The sequence below is a fragment of the Globicephala melas genome, chromosome 3 (assembly GCF_963455315.2).
Source record: "Globicephala melas chromosome 3, mGloMel1.2, whole genome shotgun sequence".
NCBI classification, from domain to species: domain Eukaryota; kingdom Metazoa; phylum Chordata; class Mammalia; order Artiodactyla; family Delphinidae; genus Globicephala; species Globicephala melas.
Genome location: NC_083316.1, coordinates 42003166 through 42018242, shown reverse-complemented (window position 1 = coordinate 42018242; position 15077 = coordinate 42003166). Strand labels below are relative to the sequence as shown.

Sequence of the window (15077 nt, the reverse complement as noted above, 5' to 3'; positions counted from 1 at the left end):
AGTCGGGGGATATATCGTTCCCTGTATCTTATTTCCATACAAGACAAGCAGATAGTCTTCTAAATTTTATTCAGAATAAGATCAGCAGAGTAGAAATACATCAGTGGTACATGTGAAAAAGAACTTGATTCCTTAACAAAATCAGTCCTAATGGGTCAGGAGTGGACCCTAACTGTGCTCCACTTTAGCTACATTCAACTACCTCTGAAGATAAGTTGGCCTGTGGAACATATTATGAAACAAAAACGAAAACAAGCAACTGGTAGAGTTAAGAAAATCATGTGTAGTCTTAGTTTGCATGAGATGGGGCCAAGATGCTTTTGATCCAAGCCTGGTATTTCCAGGTTAATAGGATGTAGATTCCAGGTTTCTTGGCATCACCACATTTATGACCTCCAGAGACTAGGGCGTGGAAGGCACCTTTGCAGATCAAGGGGCCCCCTGAGTCACCCTGGAAAGAAGAAAACGGGCAGATACTTGGTAAGTAGCTGTTGAACTTTTTCAACCATCACCTGTTAGTTACTCAAAGGATTATTATCTGGGTCCTTGGTTTCTTTGTGTCCTGCAGAGTGCCTGATACAGCCCCTGACGCAGTATAGATTCTCTGTGTCTCTGTCTCCATCCAGGACCATGGTTCTGTCCATCTGTCTGTCTGCCTCTCTTTGTCCATGTCCCTGTCTCTGTCTAAGACTATGTATATTTACATCCTTTGGTAATCAGTGACTGCTGAACTTTATTCATGAAGAAATGGGTAGGCATAAAGTTTGAAATAACCCACGGAAATAAAAGAAATTTTCAAAATTATGAATTCCATTTTGGTGCTCATGGATTTGAAATCAAGTTGCTATTGAGACTGGTAGAAAAGAGCAATGTATTAAAGTAAATGTCTTGGTGGCAGGTACTCTATCTTCTCTATTATTCTTTTCTATCATCATATGATTGAATGTGGGGCTCTGCACATACCCAACACTTTGTAAATACTTGCTCAATGAACTGATTCTTGACGACTCACTCTGACAACAAAACAATAAACAAAAATTCTGTCAAGGAAAGTGACAAGGTGATAGAGCGGGAAGCCTGGCCTTTCAGATAAGGAGCTAGCTTTCAAATCTAAAGAGCAGTCTTTGCCTCTGCTGCCAATCACATCAAAAACTGCAGTACTTTGTGCTTGGTTGGCTGTGAAAATAGAGGCTGAGGGGGTTGATGATCTTGGGGCACCGCAGTTACACATGATCTTTGTCATCATCATACCCTCCCCTTGATAATGCTTAATATAGTATAATGTGAATATTATATTGTATTTTTAAAAAAATTAGTAATCCATCTGTGCTAGGTAGCCTTCATCACCTGTAAACATGATCACCTATTTTTTTTTTTACTATCTCAGGAAACAGAAGATTTTGAAAAGCATGACTGTTGTTCCTTTTAGTCAGTTAGCAGTTAGTCAACATTATTTAAGAAACACATAATATACATTTGAGCTTTTTGCATTTGAGTTTTAGAAGACCTATTAGTTTAAAGGTGGTGATGGTGGGGGGTTGAGAAGTTATCTTCTAATCACCACTACTGACCTCAGAGTTGGTAGGCTTTCTAAGGGCAGTAATACCCCTCAGTAAAAGTTATCAGATATAGTTAACTATCCTGATTAACAAACACTTAATGAGTGCTTACTACGTGTTGTGCAAGTACTTATGACTCATTTGCATTGGTAGATGAAAAAGCAAAGAGAACACTGTGCAGGATTGGAGAGCACCTTTTTGGAGTTGTGATGCGATGTTCTCCACGCCTCTCCTCCTCGGTGCGGGTGTGCAGGTGGGGCCTGACTGTAGCTCAGAAGCCTGAAATGCCTGTTTGAGTGAGGGGTTCTTACCTGGCAGGAATCCTTCTGGCCTCTGGCATCTCCTGCACATACCATGTTTTTAGTTATAATAGGGTCGTGGTTGTAATAACTTTGGCTGTTGCAAACTTTTCGACTTATGACAGTAACAGTGACTTCTCGCAGGGTATCAGAGGGCCTTAAAAATTCTGGGTCAGTGGCTCCCCAGCCAATAACCTGGCATTTTGTTCCAGCTTTAATATCATTTTTGGCTCTTGGGTGGAGCAGTTGGACATGTTTGTTGAGTTTTGCGGCCGAGTGAAGCTGACAGATTGAAAAGAGAATAAATTATCATTTGTCCCCAGTAGTATTATTAGCCTGAGTGATGTATGTGTGGTCCCTCTGTGCTAGGAGGGCGTCCCTCTTCTTGAATCTACTTTGGTGGTAGCCCACAGCTGCATTTGTGGTTGTTGCTTTTCTGAACATGCTCTTCATTTCCCTTAGAGCTCAGTGGTCCTTGGGGAGGGAGCTTACACAGAGCAGGAATTTTGCCCAGTCTCTAGCAAACTGGCCTTTGCTCCGCATTGGATGGTTTGCTGTGGAATAACATCCATAGGTCATGACTTTGAGGGCTGGGCTATTTCCTGCTAGATAGGACCCTTGAGTATGGTCTAGACTAAGTTTGGACTAGACTAAGTATGGTCTAGACTAAGTTGTAACTCACTTCTATATCCCCGAAGTCACTTGCTTGGCTCTGTTGTATAAGTGACTTGTATTTTTCATTTGCTAATGAGAAAAGCATTGGGGAAAAAGCTTGCAGCGTGGATCCTTGGGCCTGTTGGGGTGTTCTCCTCCCACGTATGCGAGCATCAGAGCTGTTTTAACTTGTATAAACACAGTCCAGATGCATCTGTGATAACTTCTTGTTTCTCTCAAGGCAGTAAATGGAGTATAATGGGCCCTTATAAAATATGTCACAATCACCTCGAACAAGGGGAAAGTGCCAACAACATCCTTTTGTGTAGATGACTTAACAACTGAACTGTGCTGTATAAGAATGTTGGAGAAACTGAAGGAACGCAATGCTACATACCTCAACCAGCATAATATCATTTGATTTAGGATCTGATGTAAATCTTGGGAATCGTATGAATCTTTTAATCTCAAATGTTTGTTTGGAGGCCTCATTCTTTGAGAGAGAGTGTGCTCCTAAAACCACTTTGGAAGACTGGCCTTTGGCAAACCTAAAAAAAGCAAAGAGAATAGACACCACAGAATGATTCTCAAATCTTCCAGTGAGGAGTAGAAATGGTGGAGGAGGCCATATACCTACAGGAATAAGGACCAGCTCCAAGATAACCTGTGTAGGATTAGGTGGAGTGACAGAGGTGTCAGTGGACCCAATCACGAATGGATGATAACAAGGGCCAAACCCATCCCACTCCAATTCCCCAGCCTTGCAAAAGAATATCAGGACTTGTACCCTACTGTGGGGAAAAAGGAGTGAAATACTAAGTGACTGAGATCAAGTTTACAATAAAGTTGTGTTAATTTATATAAAAATAAAGGAACTTATATTTCTCGAGTTTGTGGGTTGTGATTTATATCCACCATTGTTAAGTTTTTTTTATTGAGGTAAAATATACATAACATGAAATTTATAACTTTAACCGTTTTTAAATGGTTCTGAGGCATTAAATACATTCACATTGCTGTTCATCCATCACCACCACCATCAATATCCAGAAATTTTTCATCTTCCCAATGTTAAGTGTTTTAATAACTAAAAGGTAAAAAGGCACAACTCTACACTTGCTAATCTGGTATGTCTAAATCTCATCTCAGGGCAATATGGAGAAGTAAGGTCCATTAGATGGCTTTCAACTATACTCATATGTTCTGTCCCCTCAGTTTGAAAGATGATTTAGACAAGAAGGGAAAACTTTCCTCAAGGTGAAAAATCATTTGAAATTAAGACACTTTAGAGTTAGTAGTCATTGATAATTCCATTGTGGAGATTTAGAGGATAAAAATGGTGAGTCAGATGAAGAAACAACAGTTTTTTTTTTTAAATCTCTAGTCATATACAATTTTAGTACCAGTATTTCAACAGTTGATCTGATTTACTGTATGTTGAATAAAATTATATTTACATCTAGTTATGAAATATATAAATTTTTTTTTTGAGATCTTGACAACACCTTGGAGCCATTTGCATACTACAAAAATATCCCATTTTAATGTGTGTTCTCAGGAAACGACTTCAAATCCTTTTTTGGAACAAGGAAGGTGATAAAAAGAATTATATTTGTTTACATGTAACTATTTCATTGTCATGTGGAAAAGAGTCAGGGCAGTTTACAATAAAAGCATACATACCCAATAAACACACATATATACATATGAATAAAGATTAATAAAAATTAAAAAGAGCACAGAAACATATGGAAAAAGGAATAAGAGGTTGTTTTAGGTTTGGGGAGCCAGTATATGGCTATGCTGGGGTGGGTTTGCATATGGCAAGGCTGTGACTGCTGGGAATTACCGTTTTTTGGTTTCTACCAAAAGAGTTTATTCTGGTTTATTTTGGGAATTCCAGCTCTATTTGTTGAAAAGTTTGTCTATTGCAAAATCAGGATGGGGATGAAATTTCTCAAAGGATGTAGATTGGATTTCTCAGGATTGATTCAAACCCAAATTCAGCGTACTCACTAAACCCAAAGCTTTGGAGGGGAAGGATGATATAAAATCCCTGGGATTACTGATATAATAGAAAAGATGGATACATCCATAAATAACTAACACAGGAAGGCTGGGAGATACAAATGCAGGATGTGGAAGATGAATTCTGAGTAGGGGAAGGGTGCTGAGAAAATGTCTGTTTTTCCTTCATCTTTTACCAATTTCCTTGATTTGTTAATGGCTTTGAAGTGTTTTAGTTATTTTTGTCTCCACTGGGACATATGAATACCAAAAACAACTCAAGCAGACCATGAATGTTTTCTGAACTTTCCATTTCTAGATATACTTCAACTGTAATCTGTACTACAGAGGTCAATTTTTTTCTGCCCACGGGATACCTGGAATTACCTGAGTTCTAGGATCCCACCTCCTTACCTAAATCCAGGTATGAATTCCCACCGAGGAGAAGTGACAATACTAGTGTCTCTTTTGCACGGCGCAGTGTTTCTCCACAGGTGGTCTTTGGACCACCTGCGTCAGAATCATCTGGAGGTGTCTGGCTGCATGGCACCCCTATAAGCCCCGTGCCAAGCCCCTTCAAGCCTCTTATTTCCTCTGCCACTCTGCTTTGGCACTGAGCAGTGTTTCTGCTTAGACCCATTCCTCTGGGTGTGTTAGTGAAGGTAGGGTCCCTATTTTTGGAATTCTCTTGCCCAAGAGAGGAGGGAACTACCTGGCTGTCAGAGATGGGCTGTCATGGTTTTATCCCATCAACACGACTGGACCATGATATTTGTTCCTCAGTGATTACCATGGAAGGTACAGATATTAATATAACATTAGATGACATTTATTAGGTTACTGTAGTGTGCCAGGTTTTGTGCTAAGCATTTTACATATTTTCCCTCATTTAAACCTCACAACAGCCCTGTGAAGGAGGTATTATGATTATCCCCATTTTGCAGATGAGGGAATTGATGATCAGATAAATTGACGAACTTGAGAAAGTCCCACCAATATTAAGCGGAGGCTCTGGGATGCAAATGCAGGGGGGATTAAAGCTTCTTTTGTTTGAACCTGGGGTCTGGATTGGTTACCATTCTACTTTGGGAGCCTTGAGTGATTTGGGATGGAATGAGGCCATGTGGAAGGGGCTGGGTTGGAGCGAGGAGGTTCCATCTATTCACTGGCTAGGCAGGTGAAAGGATGGGGGAGTGTTCAGTGGGAGAAGGCATTGGAGGAGACTAGGGAAGACAGTGGACAAGAGTTGGTGAGAGTTTTGCTTCTGATAAATTGAAATGCTGAAAATGTTATACAAGAGGATTTTTTACTGGTTTCCTTTTATAATTGGCATGGCAACTAATAAAGGGGCCAAGAGACTGAGTGAGGAACTTAGTGTGGATGGGTAGTGAGAAGGGAACACCCCAGATTTGGCCCCCTTCACCATTTTGCTGAGAGAGGGGCCTGGAGTTAGTAAGCTTTTCTCGTAGGATACTTGGGAGTCCATTTGTGGGAAGCCACCATTGAACTATTTCATAAATATTTTGGATTTCACAAAGCTTAATGTTTTTCTAAGCACCAATCTGCCTACATTTTTACACCCAAGTGTCCTGTAGAGGAAATCTGATCCACATATTCTGCAGTTCTTTAAACTACAGCCATTTAAAATAATATTTAGCAATAGTTTTTTTTTTTTTTAATTCCAAGATCTCTTTTTCCCAATTTTTCAATTTGGGAATCTATTTCTACTGAGTCAAGTTCACTTGACAAAATTTAAAATTCAACTTAATAATACTATTTACCTTTGGATAGCAATTTATGGCTTGTGAAGGACTTCACATAGTGTTCATTTAGCTTAGCAACAACCAAAACCCAAAAAATCCCCTCCCCTCCAATTTATTTCCTTTTTTCTATCCAGCATTTGTTCAGCATTTATAATAAATCAAGCTCTGTGTCTGGGGAGGTTATAATCCATTTGAATGTGTAACCACAAGCATATTTGAAGATGTGCATATTCTGAATTGAATGAACATTTATTGATAGTCACCCTCTGCTTAGCTGGTCCCCAGGGGACAAGTGCCCTAGAAAAGACAGAACTGATGAGGACGCAAGGGTGATTTCTGTGACAGCAAGAACGCTGCTTAAATGAAGTAGCCATGTTAAATCGGAAATTAGTGGCTTGCTATTTAGAAATAAAACAGAAGTTCTCACAGTTTGCAGGCTTCAGAATTTCTAATTTGTGTTCAAACAGTCTCATTAAAATGGAGCAACCAAGCAAAATCCCCAAAATATGGGAAGCAAGTCAATTCAGTTGTTCCATTTAGATATAACTGATGCCTAGAGAGTAAATGATTATGGCTAAGAGGTTCTTAAGTGAAGTGCTGTCATATTTGTAAGAAAAGGAGAAGGCCCCATCTTTTCATAGCTTATTCAGGCAAGAAACATAAGGAAGAAACATACAAACAAACACCAGCCCCCGGGCTTCCCTGGTGGCACAGTGGTTGAGAGTCCGCCTGCCGATGCAGGGGACACGGGTTCGTGCCCCGGTCCGCGAAGATCCCACATGCCGCAGAGCGGCTGGGCCCGTGAGCCACGGCCGCTGAGCCTGCGCATCCGGAGCCTGTGCTCCGCAACGGGAGAGGCCACAGCAGTGAGAGGCCCGCGCACCGCAAAAAAAAAAAAAAAACAAAAAAAAACAAATCACCCCCCAAGCCGAAACAAACAAACAAAACAACAAACGCCAAGTTAATTTTCTATTGCTTTTCCTTTTGTGATGGTAGCGGCATCCCAAGAAGGGTTTTGGACATTTTTAGCTGAAGTAAGAGAATCATAGAATGAGAGGTTATAGTCCGTCTTTAGAAAATCTTTCATTTTACGTATCCCAGAAAAAATAGCTCTCTCTCTCTCTTTTTCTTTGTAAATCATCTATACTTTTTTTTTTTTTCACCTAGTTAGATTGTTGCCCCTTACAGCTGTGATTCCCAAACTGTGGGCCTCAGACCTTTGCGGTGGGCATTGAGCAGAGGAGTTAAGGTAAGGGGTCTCAAAAATCTATTAGCAAAGCAGGCTCCTCATACGTATAACAGTAATAAGAGCTGCAACTTATTTGCAGCTCACTAGGTGCTAAGCATGCTAAAATATTTAAATAGATACTATTTAATCCTCAAAACCCCATGAAGCAGTTATATACTACTATTATTATTTCCCATTTGTAAAGTGGGGTGCAAACTCAGGTTGTCTGATTTCCCCTAACAAGGTCAGGAATACTGCCGCTTCATAACTGTTGCTGTGTTCCCAGGCATTACATGAAGGACTTGAATTTGTCTATTGGGTTGCCTAGATCTCCCAGAAAAGGAGAACTTGGGGCAGAATCGCGGATGTGTGAGAGGGTAAATAAACTCCACCAGTTGGTCAGTTATCACAGAAGCTAAGGGTAGATCAAATTCTCTCCTGGGAGAGGCGAGCTTCTTTTCTAGCCAACTTGAGGAAACACAGTAAGCCTAATACTCACCGATAGTGGCAGTGGGCCGCCGTCAGCACCCACTGTGGATGGATTAGCACGCCCCCGCAAATGTGATTGCCGCCATACTGCACAGAAGCCATAAATGGCCTGGAATGAGGCGACACTTCTCTCCCACCGATGATCTCCATGTTGAAACCTCCAAAAGAAAACCAAAAGATTTAATGCAAAAGATCTAAGCAGATTATTTCATGTAATTCTTCTTTTGACAGTCATTATATAATTTTTCAAAGATTAAAAAAAATCTTTCAGTCACCTAATAGTTATTATAATTTTACTGATGAACAACTGTATAATACATTACAGTTTAGAGGGAGCTACATGGAAGTAAAAATTATTTTCATTTATAATGTAACAATACAATCCCTAGAAAATCATTTAATTCCCACATGTGGTAGGTATAGGAGATACTTACACTCTGGAGTCATGTAAGTCCCGGCTATTAGGAAACATAGAAAAAAAGAAGAAAACTTAGTCATTTCAATGGCTTAGATTTAAGAAGCTCAGATGAAATATTGTGACTGTATTGGTGAAGGAAGAAGAGGGTGAAGACTGAGTTTCGATTTTGCAAATTTAACTTTCTCACCACAAGTGTTCTAGAGGTAAAGTTTTTCACACCTAAGATTAAAGGTATATATCAGTTTGGGGAGTTTCGGAATTGTGCTTTTAGCACTTTTTAGAGCAAGGTATGTGTGCCATAAAGTACTCATTTCTGTAGTTAACCATTTTCAATATCTGTATAAGTATTCATGTTATAAATGGTGGGAGAATAAAAAATATGCAAGCCATAAGAACTTAATGAAGTTCAAAGATGTTCATTGCTCTAAAGTAATACTTACTATTTTTCCTGGCATAAAATGATGCCTATCATATTTAGTTTCTCTCTATTTTTCATTTGGACATAGATTTATTATGTAGAGAGACGTGGAACCTTTCACAAATCACGGCTGCTTTACAATAAGGCTTAGCTAAAGCCTGAACATCATCCAGAGAAACCCATATGTTTTGTAGCAAATTTATTCGTAGTCATGCCATTTTCTCTAAATTTGACCAAATTTGGTTAAATTTTCATTACAGTTTTGGAAAATTTAACAATGTTATTGAACGGGAATATTGGCAACATATTTCTAATTCTGAGTGTCTCTTTTACTCATTTTTAATTGAAAATGACCATGTGTTTATCCAGGGCCTTAATAATAATATCTTTTAAAAATCAAGGACTGCACTTTGTCACTCTCCCCAGGAACAGATGAAACACATTGCCAGGCTTTCTACTGTACTTTCTCCTTCACTACGAAAGGTATTCGACTTAAGATTCTACGAGATTCTGTTTGTGCTGGGTGCTGATCAATAGTGCAAATGTTATAAAATGAGTATGGATAGACAAGTCAGGCACCATGCATGACCCCAAACACTTTGCAGAAACACTGACCAAAATTTACCTTGAATTAACAGATCTTATTTTCCTTTTTCTAAGATATATGTGTCCTATCTTTTTTTTTTTTTATAAAGGAGAATTGAAATACAGAGCTATTTTTCTTGGCAGATTGCGAAAGACTCCTACTAAATTGCTCTGTAGCATAAGACAGTGGGAATAATAAAAAACAATATTATACTTGTATATTCTACATTATAATTTAATGTGTCTTAAATTATTTCCAAAATTCTCTTTACATGATCATTTATATGTTTTCATGTCTTATGTCTGTGAGAAAGGCAGGACAAACTACCATTTTTACGTTACAACTGAAGAAATAGGTTCAGAGAGGCTACGTAATTTGCCTAAGGTTACACAGCATATAAGCTGGACCAAGTCATTTGCCTGATCTGAAATAACTTGTATGTTAATAAATATACCACCGGAGCACAGAATTTGAGAAGTATCCTGTTTGCACTCTACCAGGATTCAGCAACAGTAAAGCTCTCCTGCATGGTAAATAAGAAGAATTAACAAAACCAATGCAGAGTAGTGACTTCCTGTCTCATAGACCTGTGGGTGAGACAAGGAGGAGCAGGATTAAGAAAAGCCACAAACTTAAAGCAGATTTGTTATTTCCAGCCAAAGGTCCTCGTTACTTTGCAAGTCATTGTTGTCACTGTTGGTGTGCCTTGATGGACTCCTCATGTGCCACTTCTGCAAGCTGTAAAGTGGGCTTGATGATGCCAGCTCCCCACTGTATTGCAGTGACGTTGGGAACATAAGAAAGATAATGTGTGACATTTGGAAGTGATTTGAGCTGTGAGGAAGAAATGAACTGTGTGAAAGACAAAGCTTCATTTTTGCCGGGGTGGCAGGGGGCATGGTTAAAAAATCTCTCAGCTGCTTACTTCTGTGTAGTAAGGACTAATATCCACATAGATTTTTACAAATTGCTAGGCATTTTCAACTCTATTTCCTGGGAGGTGGCTGTCATTAGTCTTGTTTTGTGGATAAAGACTTGCTGGAGATTACTGACCTAGCAGGTGGCAGATCAGTTCTTAAACCCTTAGGTGCTGGCTCCAGGGTCCATGTGGCTTTCAACCTGACCACATGCCTGCCCTACTTTGACAAGTTCTGGGGCTTAGATGCTCTAAGAGGCAAGCTGGCTGTGCAGAGGGAAAAAGGATTTAGCCATATACACTGCAATTAGACATGGTGAGATTTAATTCAATTGGGAGGATTTTTTTTTTTTCTTTAGAATTTTTGGCTTTTTTTTCCGGACGGTCTCATAACTCTTTCTTGTAGCTGTCCTGGAAAATTCTGAGAATCATGTTGGTTTATAGTAAGGAGTTATTTGGTTTGGGCTTTAAACTGATGCGGGGGTTAATAGCATCATTTGTTATAACATTCAGGATCCTGGATTTGAGAACAGTGAGCTGTGTAACATGATGAGCTCCACCATCTAATTTATTTCTTGGTGTCGATTTTTGTTCTGTTGAGTCTGCTGCGGGGAGAGCCGTGTTTGCTTTGGATGAATTTTGTAGCAGCTGTGCTGGGCTGAGCAAGTGTGAGGCGGTGCTCCGAGCGGGACCGGTTCACAGGTCAGGGGCCTTGAGGTTCTCCTTTGCTGTGTTGTGTTCAGCTGTCCCTATTAGCTGTTCTTGGCGATGCTGATTTTGAGCTCCGGGTTTTTGTTTTCCTCCATCCCTACTCTCTCTCGACCCTTCTGTGTTTTGAGAGACCCATACAGAGCAGTTGTCTGGAAGCTCCAAAGGCCACATGTGGTTCTCTCCTTTGGGCTTCCATCACATTCATTAGCCACGCCCTCTAAAGCCTTGTCACTCAAAGGATGGCTACCAGACCTGTGCCGGTGTGTGACCTGTTTATTACCCATCTAGGGCAAGATGAGGACAGAAGTTGAGAGACAGAGTTTAGAGGCTGTTACAGTCATTTATCATGACTCTGTACTAATTTACTTTATTTAATGAAATGTAATTTAATGTCTGTCCAACCTAATCATAAAATAAGGCATGCATTTTGTATGCCTTTTTAAATTTTCAATTTAATTTTCCTACTCATCTGTGTTTCATTGTATAAAAGTATCAGTCCACGATGAATTGAAACAAAAACCAAACAAATGAACAAACAAACAAAATTTCAAAACATACCTGGTCTACCCCATGGGTAGTTTGAGTACTGCTCTGTAGACACAAATGCAAAGCATGTCTATTTCAAGCCCTTCCCATTTCTTCCCTTTTGACCTCCTTTGGAAAGTTTTCCAACACCAAGGTTTCCAAGACTCCCATGGCTGTCCTGCACCAGGCACTTGAGATCAAGATTTGGCAGAATTCTACTGGGTCCTTCCTTTATGACCACCACCCTCTGGGCCTTGGTTTCTGTCCAGTAATGACTTAGCTAAACGCATCTGCTAAGAATTATGATGAAACTATGGCAGTTTTGAAAATTGGAGTAGGGAGGGTTATTGGGGTGCTGTATGATGACATTATGTCCAAAGGTGCCCAGAAGACAAATCCTACTTCAGATTACAGCCATTCCTTCCATGAGATTCCACCAAATGGATGAGCTTGAGAACAGCTGCAAAGGAAAGCGAAGTATTCCTTGACTCATACCTGAAGCTTTGGACTTAATCTCAGTGTAGAGAAACTGGATAAGCTGTGTTGGAGCATAAGGAGCCCTGTCTTTTCCTAAGCTACTTCATTGTAAATACTTCAGAGAACTGCTCCATGATCTCCCTTTGGTGGAATGATGATGGTGATTAAAGTAGGATGGAGGGAAATTTGTTTTATATTTCTCTGCCTTTTAATCAGAACATATTTTGCGTATTGATTATCTTCCTTTATTAAATATTAGTATGTTTCCTACTCAGCACTATTGAGTTAAGTAACACAATAGTCCTTTAACCTCCTCCTCCTTTACTCCTCTCCAAGTCAACTATGAAATAACTGCAGTGGATGAGAGGTACAATGGGTAAGTATGGACGGTATCTTGGCATAAGGAATAACCACATGAAAACAGCTTGAGAATCTGGCAGATGGGAATTTTCCAGTAAACCTGGAGCTGGCTGCCTGGCCAGATACTGTCCTAATCTCAGCTTTTTCTCCAGGCCTCAAGCTGCCCTTTTGTGACAGCTCTTCTTTTTCTTTTCTTCTTCAGGGTGGCTTTTGATGTTCATTTTCACTGAGTTGAAATGTTATGGGAGGGAAAGTCCCACATGGTGTGGTCCTGTGATGTCACTGGACATAATCACTCACACTGTCTGCAGTGTTTGTCCTAAAAGATTTACACATGTGAAAATCCTTTCAACAGGGATGACTGCCAAAGGAAGGTTTGTAGCCCTGATCTCTCTCCCAGCAGCAGACTTGTAGGGCCACTGGCCTTGCACAGAGGAATTGAGGACTTGCATGAACCTGGTGGGGCTTTGGGAAGAAAACTGGGGTCCATATGTAGTCAAGGGAAAGATGTCAGGGAAAGAACTTGGTGATAGAAACCAGAAGAAATGTGGAAGCAGGAAGGGAAAGGAAGGAAATAAATAAATACTGCAGAGGAAAGAAGAAAACAATCAATGGAGGATGGGAGGCCTTACAATGAAACACTTCCATTTATAGTTGAACATCTCAGATACTGTGATGTGTCCCAAGCCAAATATATCATCTTTTTTTACAATAGAAACACATCTGTTAAAAGGAATAATCTTATCACATTGAAAGCAATTAAGTTGTTTAAATGAATCAGCTTGGTTTCATAAAATAAAGCAGGAAAACTAGTAGTTATTTCAGAGAGGATGGTCAGATTCATTCATAAGGGAAACACAGTAAATGCTGTAGCCAAGCTGGAACTCAATAAATCAATTGATTCAGTAGTCCTTAATTTTTCACTTACAATGAATTCAAGTAGAAATTGTCACACAGTTCTAAGTGTGATAGAAATACTTTTCCCAAAGGCGAATGATTAACCAAACAACACACACACACACATACACATACACACATTTGCACATTCCCCTGCCCCACATCCACTGATACCTAAATCTCTATCGTACTCTTTATCACAAATAAATTCCAGGTGGATCAAAGATTTTCTATGAAAAAAGTGAAACCATTATAAACATTAAATGAAATTGTAGGTTAAAAGCAATGTTTGAGAGAGGAAGACATAAAGGAAACCAATACATAAGAGTATATAAAACTTTGACTTTTGTAAGGCAAAAAACACCAGAGGCAATATCCAAAGACGTATGATAAAACATTCCCCCCAAAGATAATATCTTTAGTATGTGAAGAGCTCTTACAACTACATCAAAGAAAATAGGAGTAATAATAAATGAGCTTGATAATGAACAAATCAGTATAAGTATAAACAAAATAATGCTTTAGTTAAATTTCCTTTTAAGGAACCTAGCATATACATAATATTTTTAAAAAATATTGATGATTTTAGGATAGAAAATAAAGCACATTTCACATTTTTGCAAGTCTTAGTAAGTAAAAGTTTGATGCACTAATGGCAAAACTATAGCAAGTGCTGATAAAAAGACCACCAAGCTGAGAAGATATAAATCAACCAAAGTATAATCTACTACATTCACATTGTTGGTTGACAAGTCAGTGAATGGGTTTTGGCAACAACGTAATGATCGTGCTTTTTTCTTTTAGATCTTGAACTCTGTAAATCCTCTTTCCTTTCACAACTTCCTTAATTCTTCTCTACTTCTCTCCAAAATCCAAAGCACATATTTTCCCTTCTCACCAGAATTTCAGATCATTGGCCTTCTTGCAATTTACCCACGTCCACTAGCTTTCTTCTGGACGCATCTGACCTCTTTTCAGTCTGAACAAGATGGTCATGTTAACAAGGCCCACCTATCTGGAATTCCCTGGCGGTCCAGTGGTTAGGACTCTGTACTTCCACTGCAGGGGGCACGGGTTTGATCCCTGGTTGCAGAACTAAGATCCCTCATGCCTCAGGGCGTGGCCAAAACAAACGAACAAACAAAAAAACCCAAACAAGGCCCACCTATCAACTCCAGGTATCATGCCTCCTTAACCTTCTACTGTGGAACTGCCCAACCATACATCTCCCTTCCTGTTTGCTTTCTCAGATTCTAGGTTAAAGAATTCTGCTGCAGAAAATCACAGTACCCTAGTGGGCTAGCCCACCAGCTCAAGAGTAGAGAGTTCACTGTACTCTAGAAATCCTCTCACTTACCTCCTTCATTCTCTAGATCACTGGCCACAATAGCCTTTCCAGACTCTATCTTTCCCAAGCCCCCCTTTCCCTCCATTACTTCACCTTCTACTTCAGACATTGAAGGTGAACACTCTTTTTATTTAACTACTCATCTTTTCTTCCTGGCCAAGCGAACACCTCCACAGAGGGACACCTCTATTCTTCTCCTCATCTCCCAGGTCTTTATTTCTTTATAAAGCAATTTAAATTTCTACATCTCCACTAGCTCAATCCTTCAATATCCATCCATCCATCCAACCATCCATCCATCCATCCATCTATCCATCCATCCATCTCTACATTAATTTTGTATGCAAGCACACAGACCTATCTATTCATGAAAGATATTCACTTGAACATGTTTGACCCTCAGTTTATCCTTCCTTTCCTTT

General features: G+C 39.6%; 1 protein-coding gene across 1 annotated transcript; it reads right to left on the bottom strand.

Moving 5' to 3' along the window:
• Nucleotides 1-289: 289 nt before the first annotated feature.
• On the bottom strand, nt 290-8497 carry GZMK (granzyme K). The gene is made up of 5 exons (XM_030843176.2): nt 8434-8497; nt 8010-8157; nt 2910-3060; nt 1871-2140; nt 290-451 (listed from the first exon to the last, which is right to left on the bottom strand). The coding sequence occupies exons 1-5, from the start codon at nt 8495-8497 to the stop codon at nt 290-292; spliced, it is 795 nt and encodes a 264-aa protein (XP_030699036.1).
• Nucleotides 8498-15077: the final 6580 nt, after the last annotated feature.